Source organism: Chelmon rostratus, chromosome 1 (assembly GCF_017976325.1).
Source record: "Chelmon rostratus isolate fCheRos1 chromosome 1, fCheRos1.pri, whole genome shotgun sequence".
In the NCBI taxonomy this organism is placed as follows: Eukaryota; Metazoa; Chordata; class Actinopteri; order Chaetodontiformes; family Chaetodontidae; genus Chelmon; species Chelmon rostratus.
Window position 1 is genome coordinate 7,580,368 of NC_055658.1, and position 23,197 is coordinate 7,603,564.

Consider the following 23,197-nt stretch of genomic DNA (forward strand, 5'->3'; position numbering starts at 1 on the left):
TTTCAGACTGAAGCTCATGTGACCCTTACAGCTGGCTCGGTCGCCGTTGTTTCGGAAGTCGCTCTCGTCGAAGCGGCCCTGGATGCCCGTCTTCTCCCACATCTTGCGGATCTCGGACATGCACAGCTTCGGGTTGGCTCTGAAGAACAGCTTTCCTGCCTTGATGGTGAGGTTGTGCTGCTTCCAGTCCCAAAGATACTGGAGCTGCTGGTTGTCAAATGCCGAGAAGGCGTACATGCTACAGGGCAGAAAGAAGAACGGATGAATGAACAAGTCAACAATGTATTCTTGATTTAACCTCATTGTATAATGTTTCAGTGTTGGGTTATTGTGTGTACTGTGATTCATGCCAAGCTGAGGGCCAACATGGACAATGGCTTTTTTTCAGTGTACATGGAAAACTGCACATTGAGGATTCAAGGGTAAGTAGGACTGACTCCTATATACCTCCTAGTCCTTTTCCATAAGGGGGAGTTATGCTAACACAAAAGGGAACAGCAGAGTACTTTACTCTTGTCAGACCTCCGTGTTCATCTACTGGTTTAATGACCAGTTAGACAGTAGGGGGGTGGGTCCACACAATGGTATACAAATGACCTGGGAAATCAGGTCAACTAGGGATAGATTTTTAAGTAGGAAAAGAGGGAAGAGGGGAGTTTTTATGAGTCACTGGGTAACACCCAGACATTCAGGAATGACGGTAATGTGGGCCTTGGGACAGCAATTCCTGTGAGCTCAAGGAGAAACAGACGGAGGAGGGAGTGAAGGCCTCTCCATGACCCTGACAGAACCTTTCCTTGGACTGCTGGAAGTTATGCTGCATTCAAGGTCTCCTAAAAACCGGGGACATCTGCCTTTACCTTCAGTCAGTATATTTACTTTACCAGTAAGAAAAGAGAGGCCGAAGTGGTTTTTTTTTTCAGTGATGATATTACAGTTACCAACCCAAAACAAGTAAGCCTGTCCTACTTAAATACTTTCCAGTCTGCACCTTCACAGTCAAAATATTGTCTCCTTTTCTCTCCATCCCGCCAACATTTCAGCGATGACCTCGACGAGCCACATTAGAACACCAACACTGCACAATTACCCTAAGACGACTCTCGCAGCAGCAGTATAAAAGCAGCAGTCAAGGATATAAAGGGACACGTCTCGCAACAAAACAGAACATCTTCGGGTCAGTATTTTTTCCCGGTCCATTGACTATGGAGCTACTCTTATGGAGTACTATTCACTACAACAAATTAGCGAATACTACTGTACTCAGAGTGTGACCATACTGCACACCGCCTGTGAGCTGTCGGGGCTAAAACTGTGCGTTTGCGCCTGCAGTTAAGTGCAGAGTGTGTTCTGTGTGTGCTCCTACTCGTCCAGGAGGTCTTCTCCATCGATGTGTCTGAGGCTGCGGAGGAAGGCCAGGGAGCTCAGAGTGTGGGAATGTCTGATGTGCACATAACCGGTCACCCTCTGGATCAGACCGGTGAAACTCTCCAGCTCTGCCACCATGTTGTCTGAAAACACACACGCACACGCACACACACGCGCACACACACACACACACACACACACACACACAACCGTTATTACTTATGTATATTATTGCTGGTCTTATTAACTGTGTTCTTGTTTCTACTATGGTTGAACTTCTGGAAATGTAAATCATGCTTTTATATTTCATAAAATCTACAACTTGTGGAATTCTCTCTATTTGTTTAAGGACATTTTACTGAAAATCTCTCAGAAATAAACAGCTGTACACCTGAACTGCCTTTTCTCCTTGTAATTTCTTTCCCTTGCATTCATCTTCCTCCATCCTATCCCGACACACTCACCCTCATTCTACTATGTGTATACATGGTTTCGGAAATTCACTTCCCAGAACTAGCAGAACCTTTTCAGTGACACACAAACTTGCTTAGGACTTAAGTGTTCTGTAAACTCAAGTCAAGAGGTGCTGTGAAGAAACAGTTGACTTTTCCAAATCTGGGACAAACGCCTTATGGGGCTCCTGGTGTCATCAGTCACGTTTTCACAGTATGTTACTAAAAAACCTCTTTAAATGTCTGTAGAAAGCTGGTGGCAGAGAAATGTTAGCGTTAACTGTAGAGTTGCCGTGGCACACTGCAGCACTTACGGCCTCTGCGGATGTTGATATGCAGGTTGCCTTTGATAACGGTGCAGCCTTTGAGAGACTGAGCAGCATCCATGGAGTCGATGACCTTCTCCTCGCACACTTTATCACACAGACCGTCACAGGCTGTACATAACATACTGGAGACAGACAGAGAGAGATGGGGGGAGACAGGAGACAGTAAACGTACAGGGTTGTTTTATTGACGTACATTCATCCTCTAAACTCTTGTAGCTCTCCACTGACCTTTGGTGTTTTATTTCCGTCAGTGAAAAATTTTACATCAGTGTCTGACTGTACCAGCTAAATCATGTCTTGGAGAGATTCTAAGATGTAACTAGAAACCTATTATTTTAGCAAACAACTACGGGTTTATAATGTGATTAACGCCTAGCCCCCATGTACACGGGTATTTTTTAAAATGTGGTTTTTCCTCCTTCGTTCCGTAGAAAAAAATCTGTTTTGAAAAATCGGTGTGTATGTACAGACTTGGCAAGCATGGATGGTTGCCTCCAAACTGACTGCCTTTCATTGTAGCTGTTGAATTATACTCACAATAAAATTTTAGAACGGAAACAAGGTGGAAACTGGGTGCGCAATTGTTTGACTCCACCCAGTGGGTCCATCTGGGCCTGCGGCTCACCTGTTGGGTCTAGTGCGCGTATACCCAGAAGGGCATTCAGACATGCACTCTCCACCGTGGATGATGAAGCTGTCCAAGTTGGGGAGGTGGAATTTGGAGCATAGATCGGCGCTGATGCAGCGCCAGCCCTCGAACTTGTAGGTGCCGGGAGGGCAGTCAGCCACGCAGCGTCCTTGGTGGTAGTAATGCACGCACGCTGCACATGCTGTGTCGCTACCAGGGACTGTGCAGCTGCCCAGACACTGAGGGTGGCAGCACTCGCCGTCCGCTGTGCACGCTCGCCGCACACACTTCTCTGGGCACTCTGATGAGGAAAGAGAGGGGAAGTATTAAACGTGCAGATGCACAAAAATGCTGGCATTTTTTCCAATTAACAACAACATCCATCCAAAACTACATTACAGTATTACTCATGATCGAGATGTCTGCTATTTTGCCTCTAATCCCAGTGTGATTCTGATATACTGTATTCACATATCACTGCTACAAAAACAGCAAAATTAACACAGCAGTCTGACAGCTGGAAAGCTCACCACAAGCATTTCTTTGAAGGAATAGTTGGACATTTTGGGACATATATTTATCGTTTTCTTTTGCTGCAAGTTAGATTGGAAAGTCAATACTACTCTCATGTCCGCAGGGTAACTGTGAAGCTACTGCAAGCAGCCATTCAGCCTCATTTATTTACCTTAATGCAAAGAAAAGAAAAGGAGTCAGCTAGGCTGGGCCTGGTTCTGTCCAAAGGTAATAAAATCTGTCAACCAGGACTTCTAAAGCTCACTAATTAACATGTTTTATTTGGCATTTTACATGGATTAAGCAAACAAAATATACTGTGTTAATTAACAAGAAAGTGAATAAAGATATTTTGCAAACTGTCAAACTCCTTTAAAGGTGTCCTATAATGTTTTTTATTGCGTCACACAGACTGGAGTGTTGGTCTAGATCTGGGACACCTTCTCATCCACAGAATAAACAACATAGTTAAGTGCGGTGCATCTGCAAAATGTCACCATTGAGATTCAGTTCTAGTTTGATAATGGAGCGCAGTGTGGTGTTAGCTGGCATACGAAGGGAGCGGTGTGTTACAATACAAAACCTTTGGAACTGATTCAGGGATTGAAAAAGGCCACGACTGGCCACAATCTGATTTTACACACTGCTCAAGGCGCCAGAAACGATGCCTGCCTGAATGTCCCTGTTCCTGTGACTCCAAATCCACATCTAGCAACTGACAAACACTATTTTGCTCCGCAGAAAAGGGGCATTTCCCTATTGCAGCCTTTTTCCCCCCATCAGAGCATAACAAATGAACACAAGCAGTCAGCCCTCAGCCTGAATTAGCCTCTGGCACGACGCTACTGGCTACGGTCCCGAACAAATGATTTGCAGTTAGTGGAGAGTGACTGACAACACACACGCAGATGCACACACTAACACACACATTATGTCTCTGAACCCAGGTTGGAGCTTGTAACAGACTAAAAACAGGCACCCACAAGGAAGGCGTGCAGCCTACTTCAAATCCGACCAACAACTTTGTATACATCTTTCTTTTGTTTAAATCAACCAACTAACAAAACCACATCCAATAAACAACCTGTCAGAGCTTTTGTCTAACACAGTTGTTTGCTGGGTGGGCTGGTGTTGAGCCCAGCAGTGCTGTGTGGAGTTCATCTCTGATCCGCAGTGACAAAAGCCGCTTAATTCCAGGTTTTCCACCGAGCGCTGCTACAAATAACTTCTCCAGTTGCTGTGGTGTCTCTCTAAATACGAGCATATTGTAACTGATGACAGGGAAAGCTGATTGAGGATGGAAAACACTGGACTGACCTACGTACAGTAGACAGAAGCCACAGCTTGTAGTGACCTTTGTCAGTGCAGCTGGGGAATTAAAAATCGAGCATGACGGAGGGCAACCAAACACTAAAGCAGATCATTTCACCGACTGATACACGGCGTCACCATCACCAATAAATTAAGCATCAACCTTTAACCCTGCATCACTGACAGCAGCCCACTAGTTCAAAATGACAGTACAGACAAAACAGAGGGACGGAAGCTGATTGGTTCAAACTCTACAGAGAGAAATGATGCAGCCCTTCAAAGCAGCTTGACGGTCTGCCACAGAAACAAACACTAATTGCTATGGAAACACTTTAAATCACTGCATGAAATTATTTGTGCGTTGGTGAGCATGCCTCCTGTAAGTCATAAACAAAAAGACGGGGATATCTGAACCAGAAACAAATAGATGAACGGGAAAACTGTAATTTCGATTATGTCATTCACTTAGGTTATCCAGGGGCTGTGTTTAAACAGAAACCAAACAAAGTGAAGTTATGGGAAATGGTGTGTTGTTTATAGGATGCTGAGTGATAAAACAGCGAGGCACGTTTCGACATGTTGCCTCTGCCGTCTCTGTGAAACAAATTGAAGACAGCAGTCTAGAAGAGATGCCTACTGCAGCTCCTTGTGTTTATATGTCAGTGATTTATCCATGACTCCAGAATAAATGTTTAAGCCAGGGTATTTGCAACTTGTTCTTGTTTTATTGCTGTGTTCCGGTGCTGAAAGAGCTAGATGCTGACAGTAAGGCTCCAAAAAAAAAAAAAAAAGATGTCAAATTGGAATAGGAAGTTATTCCCTGGGCCTGAAACACAGCAGAAAGGTTCCAGCCATCTGCTTGATCTTATTCCTCTCCACCTTGGTGCTCTGTGCTTAAGGAAGAATGCTTTTGGGAGAAGCCTCATTTTGTCCATCAGCACGACATCTTATACGGATTTTTGTCAGGCACCTACCACCAACCAAGGGGTTAACACTTTATTCATACAATTTATGACCAACCCCTGCTCACTAGAAGGTATAGCAGTAAAGCTTTTGCGTTTTCGCTTAAAAATGACTGGTCGTCAAAAATAGATGCCAATTCATTTTCTGTTGATCGACATCAATCGACTAATCTCTGCAGCTCTAACACATTAGAATGAAGTTCATCTACACAGCATTTATTAACTGTGAAAGTACAAGCATTTCCACGCTTTGATCTATGTACATTTACATGTTTGTGTTCATGGAAATTACAACCTGGACTCCAAAGAAGCTGGGCTGCTGTGTAAAACAAACAGAATGTAATCGTCTGCAAACAGACTGTGTTCCTGAGCCCATGTAGTAAAATCCTTCATACAATCATGAGTTCACAAAGTGTTGAACCTCGCTCCATCCTTGCTTTTGAACCACTGAGCCTTTCCAGGATGCTCCTTTCATACCCAATCATGATACTCTCACCTGTTACCAATCCACCTGTTTACCTGTGGAATGATCCAAACAGGTGTTTTTGGAGCGTTCCACAACTTTCCCAGTCTATTGTTGCTCCTGTCCCAAGTTGTTTGAAACATGTTGCTGCATCAAATTCAGAATAAGCAGATATTTACAAAAATCAATGAAGTTGATGAAGTAAAACATTAAATACATTGTCTTTGTACTGTTTTCAATCTTATATGTCAAAATTATTAGCAATTATCTTATTTGTTTTATTTATGCTTTACACAGTGTCCCAACTTTTTTGGGATCAGGGTTGTAATGTTTGAAATTAATACTAATTTCTTTATATGTTTTACAAGCCACAAATTGCTGTTGTTGATTGTTTATCATCACACTAAATTACTGAGTTTCTACATGCTGCACTGCCTGTTTTTGACCTATATACGTATCTAATATATATATAGGTCAAAAATAGTATCAGTATAGAAACTGATAATTAAAAATACAAAACACCTTGAGCAGCGAAATCAATCCAGCACACCTGCTTCGTTAACTGGATTATTGACCACATACCAAAAATTATCATTGATCTATGCACTTTAATGAGTCTTTCATTTTTCTGCTTACAAAAGTCATTTCCTTTTCAGTGACATCTGAATTTAGAACATGGGAGATCTCTGCTGTTCCTCCCATATGACAAACCCCCCCCCCACACACACACACACAAAAAAAAAAAAGTTATCAGGCAGTGCCCATTAGATGACCTTCCAGCCCGCCTCCTGACTGACACAGAAACCAATCAGAACCTTCAGACTGTGTGGTCCCACCAACCATTCAGCAGGCTGTTTGTGCTCAGCAGGAGGGAACCAGTGCTGCATTTCTCTGGCACAGAATGTTCTTTCTCTGCTCTGAGCCCCTGCCACCCCCAGCTCCATCTCGCCCTCTGACCACTGTGATGGGGTGATGGGAGCCATGTCGGAAAGGTCTAATTTTTTATGTAGAGAGAGGAAGTTGAGGGAGAGGAAGGAGATAATCTGCGCCTGGGGTTTGGCTCAGTCTGTGGCCTCCTGAATACAACTCACTGACTGACCAATATTGGGTGAACAGTAGTGGAGGGGGTCAGTGGGTGCATACAGTGTACATCAGCATTCCACTGGACATCTGCACCATAATGGATCCCAGCTTTTACCCTCCGTACCGCACTCTCAGAGGCAGGTTGATGCAGAGCTGCACCACGAGGGGAGGAGGTGCCGAAGTAGGAGGAAGGGGAACGGGCAGAGGAGGAAAATGAGAAGAAGGAAATGTAAAGGATGGATGAGGAAGAGAGTAAACTACAGGAGGAGGAGATGTGGAGAAAAAGCAGGGGAGGAGGACATGGAGTAGGAAGGCAAAGAAGGAGGGGGTTTAAAGATGGAGATAGGAGGTGGTAGAGAAGGAGGTGGAAACCACACACACGCACACACAGTTGGCAGCACTGCCAGCCGGGGGAGCCAGACAACACAAACTAACACAAACAGACTTAAGCTGGTGGTGAAGAGGAAAGTGCAAAATGAAAAGAAGACTGAATTGAGTAGATTTAATTAAAAACCTTATGTCTTCTTCACTAGTCAGGTTTTAATATTTATGGATTTGGACACTATTATTCTTTGTCTTATTTCCATTTGATGGATAATCATACTCTAAATTTTGGAACTACAATCCCCAGAAAAAAATGAAATATAATGCTGCCACAGAGTCACTTAGTCAGCTATGGGCTACAACTTGAGCCCTGTTTTTAGCCTGTATTTGTTTACCTTTTGGCAAACTGGCACCATCAAAAGCATGCTGAATTAGCTATTAGCAGCTGCTGTTTACAATGTGCTCATCAATGTACAGACAGCTGTCACTGGATTACTTTGACAGCAAGTAAGTTCTGGAGTTCGAGGATTTCCATGATTTCTAAGTAAATTTATTTGCAATGGGCATACCCTTTCTGTTGTATCAATTTAGCTGAGCGGTGAAACTGGCAGGCAACCAATCATTTCGACTGCCTGGTGATGGATATTTGGGTCATATTCCTATACTTTGATAAGTTTGATTACACACATATATTCTGCTAATAGTTAGATTACATGCATATGCTTACATTAATGATGATCCTGATATGTTGGTTATTATGATTATGATTATGATTATTCATATTTTCTGCTGATGGATTGTGTGACTGAATAATCAATAGAAATTCTACTTCTCCTGGTTAAGTTTTTCCTTTATTATTCATAGAAGTGATTTATATGTGTGTAATCAAACTTATCAAAGTATAGGAATATGACCCAAATATCCATCACTGGTGTGTAGTGAAGTGCAGCTGGTTAACGTAAAGGGTTCCAGTAAAAGAGGCCAAAATGGCACACTGTAATATCTAACAGGCTTTGTATATTGGGTTTTTATCATTTTTATAAACCAATCTACATAGGTTATTACTTCCTGTACCCTTGCTTCAGCCTGAAAGGGGTGTTAGAAAATTAAGAAGTTAAAATTACTGCAAGTGGTGATGGAGTTGCTATGTCCACACAGTATAATGGTTCACCTTTCCCATTGTGTGATTACGCAGCACTCTGCTGCCTGTGAGATGAAGATTGCTGCTGTGGGTCAAAAAGCCAACACAGGGCTTCCAGGGAAACAGAAATATCAGCCTAGCAGGAAGGTAGGCTGGGACACCCAGTCACCAGCCAAATGACAGGACAATTGTCTGGATTGTTGTCAGTTGTCTTTTAAACTAATATATCATAGCATATAGTTTGATATATTGGTTTTATGATTTTAAATGTCTTGCTGGCTGGTAATACAATGAAGGTGGCAGGTAGACTTGTGTTTTTGTCTCTCTATCTCCTGCTTGATCAGCTGATCAACTAAGAATTAAACACCTTTCTAATTGTCAATCCTTGTTTTCAGCCCCCATCCTCTGGGTGATAGGAACAAGATGTACCAGACAGACACACAGTTGCTGTGATGATACTCCAGGCTTTAGCAGTGTATACTACTCAGCGGCACAACAATAAAGACAAAGACAAAAGGATGTCTAGACTGATGACAGTGGAGTTGATGCAAAAACACAGATAGAGATCTGTACTGGTTCTTGATTCCAACAGCACCAGTCCATCAGTTAATATTTCAAAAGAGCAGGTTCAACCCACATGGTGTAAGGACACGACAGTAACCTTTGTTTTTCATCTGATTAATAACCTCAGTCTTTGCGTGCAAAGGCTGCTAAATATAGATCCACAAAGGTCAAAATGAGACTTCTACTTTAAGACTTGGCAAACACTACTTTTGAATCACTTCATCATTTTACATGATCCATGATTTGAATGATTGGAGTATGAAGCTATGCCACTTTTTTCCCCAAATGTCTGTTTAAGAGCAGAAATGAGGTGATGAGCCAAATACTAAGGATTTGCTCTGATGAAACAGAGATTATACGAAAAAAAGATAATTAAATTAGAATAGACAGACTTGTTTCTATTCCATTGTTGTGGCTTTACAGGATTAAAAAATCTTCAAGTTCAAATATGTAGTTTGGGTTATATAAACAACTTGACTTTATTGGAGGTCAGATGGAAATGGCTTTAGTCAATATTGGGATTGTGATTTTTTTCTTCATTAATTTAGTTGCTCTGGTGACAAGGACTGGCAGGAACAGGCCCCTGGGGCTCCCTCAACTCCCTATATACTTTGGTTTTGTATTTACCAGTCCCAGTATGACAGGGTCCCCCTCAGGCTTGATCAGATAGGAGTTGATCTAGTTTTTTCTATCGATGGCCGGTAAAAACTGAGGTAACTGATGTTTCCACACTCACTTTGTTTTGTCTTTTTTGACATGTTCTTCCTGTGCCTAAGTGGGTTTCCTCCCCCGTTCCAAAGACATGCAGCTTAGGTTAATGAAGGCTCTAATTTGCCCGTAGGTGTGAATATGAGTGCATGGTTGTCTCATAGGAATAGATTGACTGGTGACCTGTACGGGGTGTTCAACCCTCGACCCTCAAGGATAATCAGGTATAGCTAATGGATAATATATTTTCAAGTCCTCCTAATGTGTTCCAGTGCTCAGGACAGTTGAATTGGGAAATGACCAACGCCAGCGCAATTTCCTCAGAGTGAACAAGAGGTTGATGATAGACAGAAAACACAACAATATTGCTGCGTTTCCATTCTCATACAAAGGATGTTCTGTTACAGTCAGACAGTCTGTTAGTGTGTAGGTTCAGACAGCGAATCTGTCCATCAGTTTGTGTGTGTGCGTGCATGTGTGTGTGTTGTCTACAGACTGATTCCCTTCAGTGGAACAAGGATCTCCATTCACTCAGTCCAGTCTCAACTCTACATGGCTGACCAGTACTGTCCTGTTCACCTCCTGAGCCTCCCAGCAGAAACTAGCCAGTCAGTTCTACTGGTGTGATACATTAGAGAGCCACAGACACGACAACCTGCGGGTCAGTCCGCCCCGACAAACAGGCTGCTCGCAGACAGCTTTTGAGCAACAGACAACAACAGAGTGAGAACACCATCAACCCTAAGAGCCATGTTTGTGTTTGGGCTGCCAAAATCAAAATTGCTACATTCAAACATAATAAGAAAGTGTGCCAGAGTTACAGGAATTCTTTTATTTAGTCTTGATGAGCCCTCTCGAGAATATTTCCACAATGCTGATTGATGAAAATGCAAACTGTTTCACATTTTGTTTGGTACAATTTTTGGAAATCTGCTTAAAACCTGTGCACCATTTGGACGGAAACAATGACTGGAAACAGGACAGAGGAGGTATAGTTTTCATTGGCTGGTGCAAAGCAATTTTTTTTTTTTTTTGGATCCCAATTACATGACTCATAGAAACAGCTTCATTGGGCCCGTCCCAATGAAATTATTAAATTAATCGTGTAGAAATTGGGTTTTCCTGTTCGAAAAGGGCTTTGCTACACTTCTTAGTGGAATCAGATATCCCAGGTATTTTAACACTGAGGCGGACACTTGAGTAAGTACAGGCGTTATTGCCATTGAGCACCAGCTGTATTGTACAAGTAAAGAGCTGTAGATTGCACAGTGTTGCTGACAGGAATATCAAAGGAAATGCTGGATTTCCTCCTCCTCCTCCTCCACAGTGTGAGGAGGCGTCCCACAGGAGATGTGTGGTCTGAAGCTTCCTGCTGATAATTACAGTCTACTCAGAGGGAACAACACTAACAGAGGTGAAGCACTCTCAGAACATCACTCCTGTTAGTGATGAAGAGATGGACATGTGTGTCCTTCTACTGCCTGTAGCCTCCTAAAATTATACCAAGATGAACTGTAGTTCCTGAGACTGTGGATCTTGTTGCCAAGTCATGTAACAGTGTAAATACAGGTCAAGAGTGTGATAGTCCAGGGAAGGGGTACTTCTGCACTTGCTTGGGGTAAACTGAAAGGTTGAAATAAGTGTCAGCAAAGGTACTTCAGTTCATCTGACAGGGTTGTGGGGGAACGGCAAAAAAAAACAACAAAAAAAAAAACCCCAAAACATTGTTCTAGAGAAAGTTCGAGTGGAAGCAACAGGAAAACTGTTTCTCAACACTGCTGTCACACAACACCTAATCAAGTCTGTTCTGGCACAAGTCAAAGTTTTGGGAAATCCATGACATATGAAAAATGGTCAAAATAGAGAGCTAAAAGATGCACAGGTCTCCTTTAAAGCAGGATTGTACAACTCTGGAAAATAATTACAGCAGTAATTTTCTCCAACTTCTGTGTTTTTTTTTTCTTTTTAAACTTTCCCCTGCTTTTTCTCCATAGTTTGGAATGTCCAGTACACTTGCACAGGCCTGGAATGAAGTCATTTTTAGGGCAAGGCCACTTTGGCCTTTCATAGATCCAAATTTATTGGGGCGTTGTGGGCAAAATGTAGGGCACCAAGAACAAAACCAACGATGCAGTGATAATGACTTTGCATGAAAACACAACAGTTTGTTAAAACCTAACCTAAACATTTGACTTGTCCACAAAATGCTGTCCGAATATGTGAATAATTCATTCTATCTATTGTTATTACCAATGTTTAAAAAATGCACATGCAGTATTTGAATTAAATGGAGGCTCCCTTCGCTCTCCAGGGTGAATATTGCACCAAACTTCCTTTAAGAAATATAACATATTGTATATATAGGTTACATAATATTAATTTCCCTGAAAACATTTAGCCTAATACATGATTAGTGCATTAGTGTTCAAAAAAGACCATTATCATATTCTCTTATTAAATAATGATTTCATATTCCGAATATCAATAAATACAGCTGAAAATGATGAATAAAAAACAAAAATGCATTCTGACAGTGGAAATGGTTCCTGTGCCTCTGAGCTGGACACAGCACACAGTATAAATAGAGAATGCAGGCTGTTATTCAAGTGCAGGTGTTTTTTGAACGGGTAACATGCTACAGAGAGAAAACACTCTAAAAAGTCTCTACAGCTGTTAAATTAATCACAAACAGACATGACGCTTCAGAGGACAGGATGCCCCATTTTTCTAAAAACATATTTTTACTTGATTCTTCTCTCCTCACATGGTTTGCTTCCATCTCTCCATGCATCCTCGATGACAGGGACTGAGATGCAAGTGAGGGAATCATGACTACAATTTAAGAGACTTGGGATGTACCCTTTGTCTTGGAGGGTGGGACAGAGAGCTTGAGGTGTCCACTAAGTTTTGTCTCACACAGAAACGGACAATTAGGCTTGAAGACTATACACCAAAAGATTCCATCCAGTCCAAAGCACTGTTCTAGTTTGATGACTATACAGAGGTAAAACTTATGGTAGGCACTTAAATCTGCTCTTTGATAACAACCAGCAACCTTTCTACAGACAACTTTACCAGCTACTTTTCTCCATTCATTCTATCCAGTCTCCTCATCTACGACACAACAGGAATGAAAAAACAAGGCTTATCAGCCATCAAACAGCACAGGTGCAAATCATCAACCTAATACGTTAAAGCATAAGAAACAACATCAGGTAGCCTAAACAAAGACAGCCGTTAACCTTGCAGAACTTGTTGGGACAAACATGTGTCAGATCAGCTGACACTACAGGATAACTGCAGACAAAAGGAATCCCTGGCATCCCCCTGCTGACTGACCTGGAAAGACAGGACAAATCAAATACTTTGGTCTCCAGAGCCTCCACAGAGGCCAGACAATAACAGGGCGGATGAGGTTTACAAGCAGCGATCGCATTGGTTGTTTCCTGATACCTACTGATCCATGATAAGATTAAGTTCCAGGACAAAGAGTGTTGTAGAAATAATGATGGCCACAATGACAGAATGCCACTTCTGAGGTCTACGTCTAGTTCAAACAACAAGACTGTTGATATCTCACCCACTGACAAAGGTGTTACCTAAATGAATAGCCGTTTTCAGTAAATAGTCATTTTAACAATTTTTACACAGGTTGATTTAACCTGCATCAGTCCAGTTTGAGACTTAAGAGTTGATTTAATAAGTGGGTTCATAAAGCTGAGCAGCCATTGTGTTGACTCCAACCACCAACTCTCCCTCATTCTCTCTCACACACACACACACACAAGGCAACGTAAATGCAGGCTACAGATTTGAAGGTTTGTTTGAGTAACACCACAGAAAACCCTCCTGTTTAAATTAAATAACAATATTAGTACTCTGCAATATAACCAAAATTTCATATTCTGATACAGGTCATTTCATATCCAAGTAATGATAACCATAATGTCACGATATAGTACACCTCCTGTTACTGAAATGAAAAAAATGTTTATATAAAATGACCACATGGAAAGAAAGGCCTATTTCTCGTTTGGTTTTCTGCTCTGTGTAAGACGTTTTATACCTAAACCATGTCCCATGTCCATGACCAAGCTCCTGGTCCTGTCTTGGCTGGTGGGAGTGCTGTTCTGCTCGCGGTCACTCTCTTCCACATTTGTTTCTGTTGCTTTCATGCAGATATCCTGCATGCATCCATGCTGTGCGGAGGATGCACTCCGTTTTCCAAATGAGGAAAAATATTGCCATAAAGAGTTTGATTTGAAACACAAGATAAATGATAATAATAGCACAACATGAAACACAGATGTTTTTCTATGTATTTTCATTTCACACAGCCCTAAGTAATACTTTGCTTTCACCGTTCAAAAGCATACCCAAAATGACATAAAGCTACTTGACAACTCCAGCTGGAGCATTCACTGCTACCAGTCTCCAGCCAGCTGATCAGTGAGAATGCCAACCGAAAAAGCACTGTTTCAGCCTGCTGCCCCTCTGATCACACCATAGATCTTAGTTGGGTGTGGTCGGGCTTGCTTAGAGGTTCAGATTCATCTCCTTCTTCATTTTAGCTCTCAGAATCTTTGCACAATGTCAAAGTAAGCTATGTTAAAGTGCAAAACATCCAGGCCTTGAATTTTGGTTGTGGTGAGTTGCCCAAGAGAGGACTGAGAGGGACTGTTGGTCATTAGCGCAGCCAACCAGGCCAGGCTGCCTCAAGGTGAATGGGAATCTTATACTCTGCCTCCTTCATCCCTTCCACCAAATTCCAGGGATATTTCTGTCTTCCCATGCCAAGCAAACACACAAACACAAAGACTCAGGAATGTAGACAACTCCTTCTGATGCATGGTGTGTGTATGTGTGTGTGTGTGTGTGTGTGTGTGTGTGTGCAAAGTGGCAGTACAGCCTCCCAGGCTATCCCACTCCCACTTCCCTCTGGATCAACACCACTCTACAGTTGGTGAGACAAGAAAAAGAATCAATGAATAAAACTTGATAAAAATTATTAACCGTTTGTTTTTCTTCTCATTACATCCCTGACAAATACCGACCATTGGTTAGTCAATTGCACATTAACGTAGAGCAAGACTCCAGAGTACACAAAACCTCCATCAGGGCCAAGGTATCTTGCTTTTTCCTTTTCTTTGTAATTCTACGGTGATAACAGCAGAGTGAAGTGATGGAAAATGAACCTTCATAGCAAAACATAAACTATTCCAACAGCCTCCAATCCACAAACAAGGAGCTCATTTCTCAGTCCCTGGTCACAGCGCATCCCATTCTGACGGTGTTAACAGAGCACAATTAAAGGCCACATAATTACAGTAGGCACGACAACACAGCCAAACCAGTAATGTTCTCTTCCAGGAATTCCAGGGATGGGTGTGACTGTTCACTAAAAGTAGTCATGGATGTGCCTGGTTTACAAAGCAGTCCCTATAATTACCAGCCCTGACAGCCTCCGGGTTCTGGGTCAGGGTCAGGGGTGCATCATGACAAGCTGTGGATCATCATATGTTGTGATTTTAGTTTTGACAGCCAACAACTGCTTTTATAATGTCTGCTGTAGGTGACACTCAAACTGTTCCCAAAGGACAAGATCGCCATATTCATGTATCTTTACAATTGTTAACAAGCGTAATGATAACTCAAGTGGGTCTGAACTGCAGTTTTCTCACAGATTATTTAACCAAGTATGGCTTACATGAGAAGGTTTCAAAGCCTGGATTCAAACCACAGGGCTGGATACACCAGCTATGAGTAGTTGTGGTACAGCCAACATAGTGATCTATGAATAATGCTACTGAACCATCTAAACCATCTCTCTTTTAACTGTACTCTCCACATCACTGGCATGAGGGCATGCCCTGAATGACTTTCGAGATTTGAAATAAAAGTTGGATAAATTTCAAAAAAATCGGACCAGACCAAAAAACAATGTAAACAACGTTTTGTACGTACTGAACGGACAAGTTTACCTCATATCAAAACGCAAAGAAAAATACTTGAGTACTTGAGAGGTGAAAAGGTTTTTTTAATCACGTCTTGTTATGTCACATTACAACTGGTTATTGCGTCCTGTTTACCTTAGAAATTCCTTGTCCCGGGAACTGGAGAGGGTCAAGTCAAGTCTCTGTTCAATGACTGTCTTTAAATGATCAAATCATTACCAAGATATAGGCTACATTGTGGCAATTTTTGGCATTTGACATTTCTAACTGTTTTTTTCTGTTTTTTGTATATGTGTGTGTGTGTGTGTATATATATATATATATATATATATATATATATGTTGAGCAGGCTTCATATTCTAACAGGTGCAGGAGAGCAAACTGCCGAGGCTGGGTATCGTTCAAAAATGTTGCATAACAGTACTGGTATCGGTACCTTGACTTCGATACCAGTCCCTGAATGATATTGTTCAAACTTCTGAAATCAATTTTACCGAAAAGAAAACTGTAATATACATCGCTGTACAATTATTTGCTTCAAAAGAGGAAGCTGTTCAAAGACCTGGTAACAGCTGGGGGAACTTTTTCTCTGGGCGCTTTACTCAACTTGGATAACTGGACTAAAATAAAGAATCTGAAGGAATATTTGCACAGTATAAACAGAGTTAAGTTCTAAAAAATATAAATAACTGCCAAACAGACCATTAATAACAAACAGTAGAGGGCAGCCTTGTAGCGTCTAGTCTGCCTAATCCATTGTGACGTTTGTGGTGTTAGGAGAGAGACCTCTAACTTTGCCTGTGCTAAAGAACAGCAAGCCCGGGTATGGCAATCATCCACCGCGCCAACGGTGGATAATTGCCAGGATGATTGATGATCGTAGACTATGGAATCTGGACCAGCACGTGGATCGGTGACATTAGTCTGATAATCAATCCAATAGTTTGACGTTCCCTGATAGTTCCTTCATTTCTCTGCTATCACAGGCAGCAGCCCCAAGATGCATGCTAGGTAGGTGTAGGTAAAAATGAAGGCAAGCATGTGATTAGTAAATGTATCGCATCATATTTGACATATTTGCAGTTGAAGTTAAGCAAAGGGATTTCTCAATTACTTTCAGACCAGGGATTCAAACAGGCAACCATATGGTCCCGGGCTTGCGTCATCGGTTTCCTCACTAGCGTGTGTAGGAAGTGCAAGAGTGGGCGTCTGTACTCAGTACATTGGGGTATGGAGCTAATCATAGCAGAGATTAGACAGACATCAGCAGGAACTAGTAGTCACTGGGCTTTCTTAAGCACTAAGCACTAGGTCACACAAGCAAGCCTGTCTGGACATGATGACCTCCCGGCTGGAGCTGGGCTCCTCTCACTTTGATTTGCTCTGATCAAAAACACCTCCGCCCCCCCCCCCCTCTTGCCTTACATAATGTCTACACCACATACTGTCAATGGTAACCTGTGCTGTTCTTTATGTGGTTGTGCAGTATTTGTGTCTTGTATCAGGAAATAAGTCTTTTTATATCACGGTAATAGTATATATTCTTTCATTATTGCCACCGTTGCTCTCAGGTCATGCGACAAAGTGGTCAGAGGTCTTGTTGCCCAAATCATGTGACCTTGCCAGGCAGCTGGATTGCTACATTGTGCTGCCACCCTCAATATATAGCAGAGACACTAAAGCTGTTTTCCCTTATGAACTCTGGACAATGTCTGCACAATCAGGTCTTGGCATTGTGCAGAGTTGCCCTTTCACACATGTAGCACATTTGTCTGTGCCAGACGTGTTGTCACTTATTGGAAACAGTCTGGTTTAGGCGAGGGGCGGCGCCTGGATAGAGTGAGCAGGAGGAGGAAGACTCATCCGTAATGCTTGCTGTTTTTGCGTTGATATATCAATACTACATGTGCTTGGACATGTAGAGTAATGTAAAGCCCTGGGTGGAAATGGTACTGCCAAATGCTTGTACACACCATACAACTTTACTGTATATTACAGACCAATTCCTTCACTGCACAGGCCACTTAAACACACATGCTGGGAAACAACATGCAAAATTTCTGAAACACTTCTGTCATCTGATTTCAACTCAGTCTAACAGCTTCAACCTTGTGCAACAACAAAGCTTTGGCACCAAGCTGCTGTGTATCCATCAACACTCATAGCCTCAGTACATCACAATATCATCAATTCCTTTGTCCACTCTCCCCATTCCCTCCCTCACTGTCAATGCCTTTTCCATTCTTTAAAATTGTAGTTAACCCATCCTTTCGGGCCATTTCTAAACAGCACACCACTGTGGTGGATAACACACTGCTGTTAGACTGCTTGTAAAAACTCTGTTTCACAATCAATCAATCACTCTGAAGACGCATGTCTGGTAAATTTTGATGGTTTACCAGTGTGATTGACCTTTCACTACACTGTGCATTTCCGTTTCAATTATCACAACTTGGAATCAAGCTGTAGTTGATTAGTTCATTCTATGTGTTTCTGAATGAATATCTAAAATCTATTGATATATATGATATCTAATATCTAATTACCTTATAACATTTGTCAGTGTCCCCCTGATCGGCTGCGTTGGGCATCTCAGAGGTCTATTACCTATCAAACAGTGCAATCGATTTCATCTGTGGCAGAGATTCAGGTAATGCAAAGCCTGCTACAGTCTGTGTCAAATCAAAATATTTAGACTAATCAACTTGTTAACTCCATACATGTCTAGCCAATATGGCTGTCTTCCAGGCACAATGTTAATAATGGGCAATGATTCTGTTCTCTCTGGTATAGACGCAGCATATTCAAAGCTGACGTGACGTGTGCAACAAGCACAGACTACTTTCAGTATGTGGAAATGCAGCCGTGCTTTGTATCTCTTGTTGTCTTTGTTCTGAATGTCACTGTAAAGCGCCTATCTGACCCTACATTGGCATGTATTTATAATGTGCATGGAGAAAGTGTAGACAACTGAAAACTATCATAGTCTGGTACAGCAGAAAATCCCTCAAAACATCAGTGAGGTAGAAACTACAAAAAAGGCTAGCTCACATTAAAAAAATGGCCTCCGGTTTAGCACTAGAGAAGCACTGGGTAAATAAACACTGGAGCGACCACATCCAAAACCAACCAGAAAACAGGAGAGGGAGGGCTAGAGCTGACTTCACAACTCACTCACTCTCTCTGTTGGATGCTCCTTCACCCTCTTTCACACACACACAGACAAACACACACACAATTATGTTTTCCTGCCAGACAGCTGATAGTGTGTCGCCGGCAAGTCAGCTGACACGCACAATTTCACTCATGCCACAGCAATGCAATCAGCATTAATTCAAAAATCACAGCACTGCGAGTTTCTGCAAAAACACACAGTGTAAACAGACTATCTGATATGCTGAGAGCTGTTCTGAGCTCCAGATTCACCCAGTCAACACACACCTGTTAACTGCCATTCAATGCTAAATACTGACACTGGTGACAAGCACATCAATAAGGCCTGACTGATACTGGATTTTATTAAAGCTTATTTCTGGAATTTTGCCTTCATTTGATAGCTGACCGCGTAGAGTAGGGCTGTATCAGATTTGGCCGTTCAATATGAAATTCAACTATTCATTCCCTTTTTCCCATATAGACTGTCTGGCAGAAAATCCATTGGCATGTGTTTCAGTGATGATTTAGACCACATTAACATCGTCGAACATAGCAGAGTCATGGGAACATAGTTTTGAGCATTTAAAAATCAATAAAAAACAGCTGCATACGATGCAAGATTTGAATTTGTGCCTGTATGAATCGCAGACATGTGATGTCAGGCTATCATATGGATTTGTCGGAATAATTAGACGGCAGCACACGTGTTCGTTTTTGTTCTTTCAACCTTTTTTGGAGCTTTATGCCTTTGATGGTGCAGGCGGAGAGAGGCAGGAAAAGGGGAGGAGAACGGGGTGACACGAAGCAAAGGCTCCGGTTGGACTCAAACCCGGGCTGCTGTGGTGAGGACACAGCCTCAGTGGAATTGAACTGGGTACATTTTGGTTACATGGTATGCCTCATAAACACCATGAAGCCCTAACTGATACTGTATTTTTCTAATATTGATATTTGAGATTGAAAAACAATCTGACGACATATGGTCGACGTTCATTTTTTGGCATTACAGCATAAATGCATAACTTCAAACAAACTTTTTGATGACAGTCCCTTAAATTTGGTCTTTTAAAACTGTAACTGAGCAGGATATTTTACATCTGAAAAACACATTTGTCAGTGCTCACTGCTGTTTCTTAAATGGTTCAAACATCATCTTTGGTACACCTTATTGGCCAACATATATACCATAGAGATTATCTGCATTGAGATAATATATCGACTCAGCTGACTGGCCGGTCAGAAAGACAGTGTATTTGTAACGGAACGTTGTGCTTATTAACTTGTATGCTGGTTAAATGAGTTTCAGCAATAACCTGATCACTACTGTCATTTACAGGGAACCAGAGTACTTTAGTGGATGTTAGAAATATACATTTATTGTACGATTAATTGTGATCAAGTGCTTTTAACGTTTTACCTTCTTCTGATTCATGCCAAAAGTTTTATATTAAATCATGTGGCAGGACCAAACAGACAAAAAGACCATTTTAGAGACCCTATATCCAAGCCCTGACCCACTCACCCAAACAAGCCTTTTTTTAAAAGCTCTATTTTAGGCAGAGAGATCGTTGTGATGGCGGTGAAATAAAATCACAACTACTTTGTGCCAAACTGTATCTGACCTGGCTGAAGCACAGATATCGTTTTAAAACGACACAAACACAGATCATTCAAACATGAACACCTGCACTGTATGGCAATATGCGCATTTGTTGTGTCGCTACAATAACCTGTAGATCAAAAATGATTTTCATTTGTGAGGTTCATTCCATTATCCTATCAGGATAGCAGGTCAGCTAAACGACTATAAACATAAATGAGCAAAAACTGACATGGCAAGTATAGCAAATTAATGAGGTGGCAGGCTGAGCAACAACCCTGAAGACAATCCTTCCATTTTAGTGTGTAATCCCTTCAGCCAGGGGTTAACAAAGGACAAAAATTCCTTCCAGTAAATCCCTGAAGACCCACTTTGTACTTTAATGATGTGCTTTCATCTCCTCAGACCATACAAAGCACCAGAAAAACATCCCCCATGCTGTTCAATGTGTGAGCGTGTGTGTGGGTTTGTGTGTTTGAGAGCGAGTGAGACACTGTGTTTGCTTCCCAGCATGCACGGACATGGCTCTTCTTTAGAAGAAGCCTGTGAGTTATGAACGAGACAAAACACCCAAACCAGATTCCAAAAAACAAATGAGGGAAGTAAACATGGGAGAATGCAGCCCCCGCCACCATCACTAAAAAACCCCTCCACTTTCCCAGAGAAGCAAACAAGCTTGGAGCCCTCTTTTCCCCGTAACAGTTTTATGAATGAGTTCAGGCTGAAAGCATGTCCTTTATATTAACTCAATGAAAACAGGGCGAGGACATTTCCCTTCCGTCATTTATTGATCTGATGAATGACCGGGTCTGGAAATAAAACGCCTCTGAATACAAAGTTGCCATTCATGCCAGCACAGCAGAAGGCCTGTGAGCAAGGCACACATCAAACAACAGATCCCAGATAAGATTAGTGAAGCTTGATACGGGGTTATCAGAAGAGACAAATAAAAAACATCATAATAAGGTCCTCTGTGGTGAGAGCGTTTCCCCATACTGCTACAAATCAAGAGAACAGACATGATTCCAGGCACTGCAGCATCAAACTTCTATTAGCACACAGGAACCCACAGCATACATATAAACAACCTCTGATTCCTCCAGACAACACTGTTTGGTCAGCCAGCTCAACTACTCAAGTGATCGGGCATTCCTCACTATAGTGACGCCTGGCTTTACTACCACCAGACTTCTCCAATAAACGGCCTAATAAATAGCACAACAATGCAGACTCTGCAGTGAGAGCAGCAGTGCTCATGTTGTTTGAGATCAATTCTGTTGTAAGGCAGCGGCGACTGATGGCCCATTTGCCCCGGCTGACACACTCCCTCTGGAGCCCGGATGACTGCTTATGCATCTTCATCGGGTAGTTCTCCACTCCTTCTATATTTAGTCTACTTAAACTGAACTAACAAAACAACCTATTGGATGAGAAGATGCCAAATGAACACAAAGTCATTAGTCAGGTCTAAAAGAGTCTTATTTGTCCAGTTAGTCGGGCTCTGAGATACGACTGGGCGTGTAGCGTAGCGTACGCGTGTCTGCTGGGCTCTGACATCATGCAGCTGCAAACAAGAAGAATATGGCCTCACCACGACTACGTGCAGTATTGCTAACAGTGGTTTTAGTAGCAGCAGTTGGTAGACCAAGCAGCATCAGTGGTAACTATTGTACTCTTACCCGGAGACTCCGCCAGATGGGCCTAGTGGAATTGCAAGCATCGACTAGAGCAGCCGCGACTGGCTCCAGCGGCCACATTGTGGCCGGAACGCTGTGCCCGGTGAAATTTAGCAGTTAGTGGGAGAAGTAGTAGTGGAAGTAATAGTAGTTGTGTAGTTAGAATAGCAGCAGCAGATGGCTTCGCAGTCGAGGCAATAGCAAGAGAAACAGTCGCAGCAGCAGCTGTCACACAAGCACTGGTAATAGAAGTCCTACTAGCCAAGGCATGTAGTCTTAGTTGTTTGCTATTAAAAACAAATCTAATCCAAATCTATTTCCTGTCCTTCACAGCCCCCCGCCCTATGCAGAACAACATGTTTTAGCCTGGTCACAACAAGTGGAGACAGAGAGATGGCCTTTTATCAGCGCTGTTACACTTATGGAGACAAAATGCCCCAATGTCAATACTTCATCATTTTCCTCAAATATTATCATCTTCACAGTCAGATAGCTTCATTGCTGTACATCTGTATTCTATCGTAGCCTCAAGCCTGGTGTGACAACCTTCAAGCTACAATCTTGAGTAATAGTCTCAAGCAATGTATATGAGGTTGATGAAATCGACCTCAAAGTTCTAGTTGCTTGTAATGTTCATGATTAATGAATTACTACTAATTTGACTGATGATACAAATTGGAGATAATGGTCACATAAATTACCAAACTCTAACCATAATGTCCTATTGTCCTATTAAATTGTCGAGTTCTTTGTCAAAGCAACACATCTGCTGGCTGTTGTTGAGTTGATGGTGCGGCAGGAAGGAAGACGTGGATGTTGTGGACTCACTCGGTCACCCTCCATACAGTGGCTGGTTAAATGTCTGGATTGATAATGTGACGATAATGAGAAACCTCACCTTTTTTTCCATGAGCCTAAAGCTCACTGGCACAAAGAGGACACAGACAAAGAGGAGCTCTAGATTT

The 23,197-nt window shown here is 42.1% G+C and overlaps 1 protein-coding gene across 1 annotated transcript in view; it reads right to left on the reverse strand.

Annotated features, from left to right (window-relative positions):
- igf1rb (insulin-like growth factor 1b receptor) overlaps window positions 1–23,197 on the reverse strand; it is a 45,267-nt gene that overhangs the window by 10,251 nt on the left and 11,819 nt on the right. The window contains exons 3-6 of the mRNA XM_041938582.1: window positions 2,775–3,078; window positions 2,135–2,271; window positions 1,367–1,511; window positions 30–238 (exon numbers count right to left, since the gene is read on the reverse strand). Coding sequence (XP_041794516.1) covers window positions 30–238; window positions 1,367–1,511; window positions 2,135–2,271; window positions 2,775–3,078 — 795 coding nt within the window. The remainder of the gene's footprint in view (window positions 1–29; window positions 239–1,366; window positions 1,512–2,134; window positions 2,272–2,774; window positions 3,079–23,197) is intronic.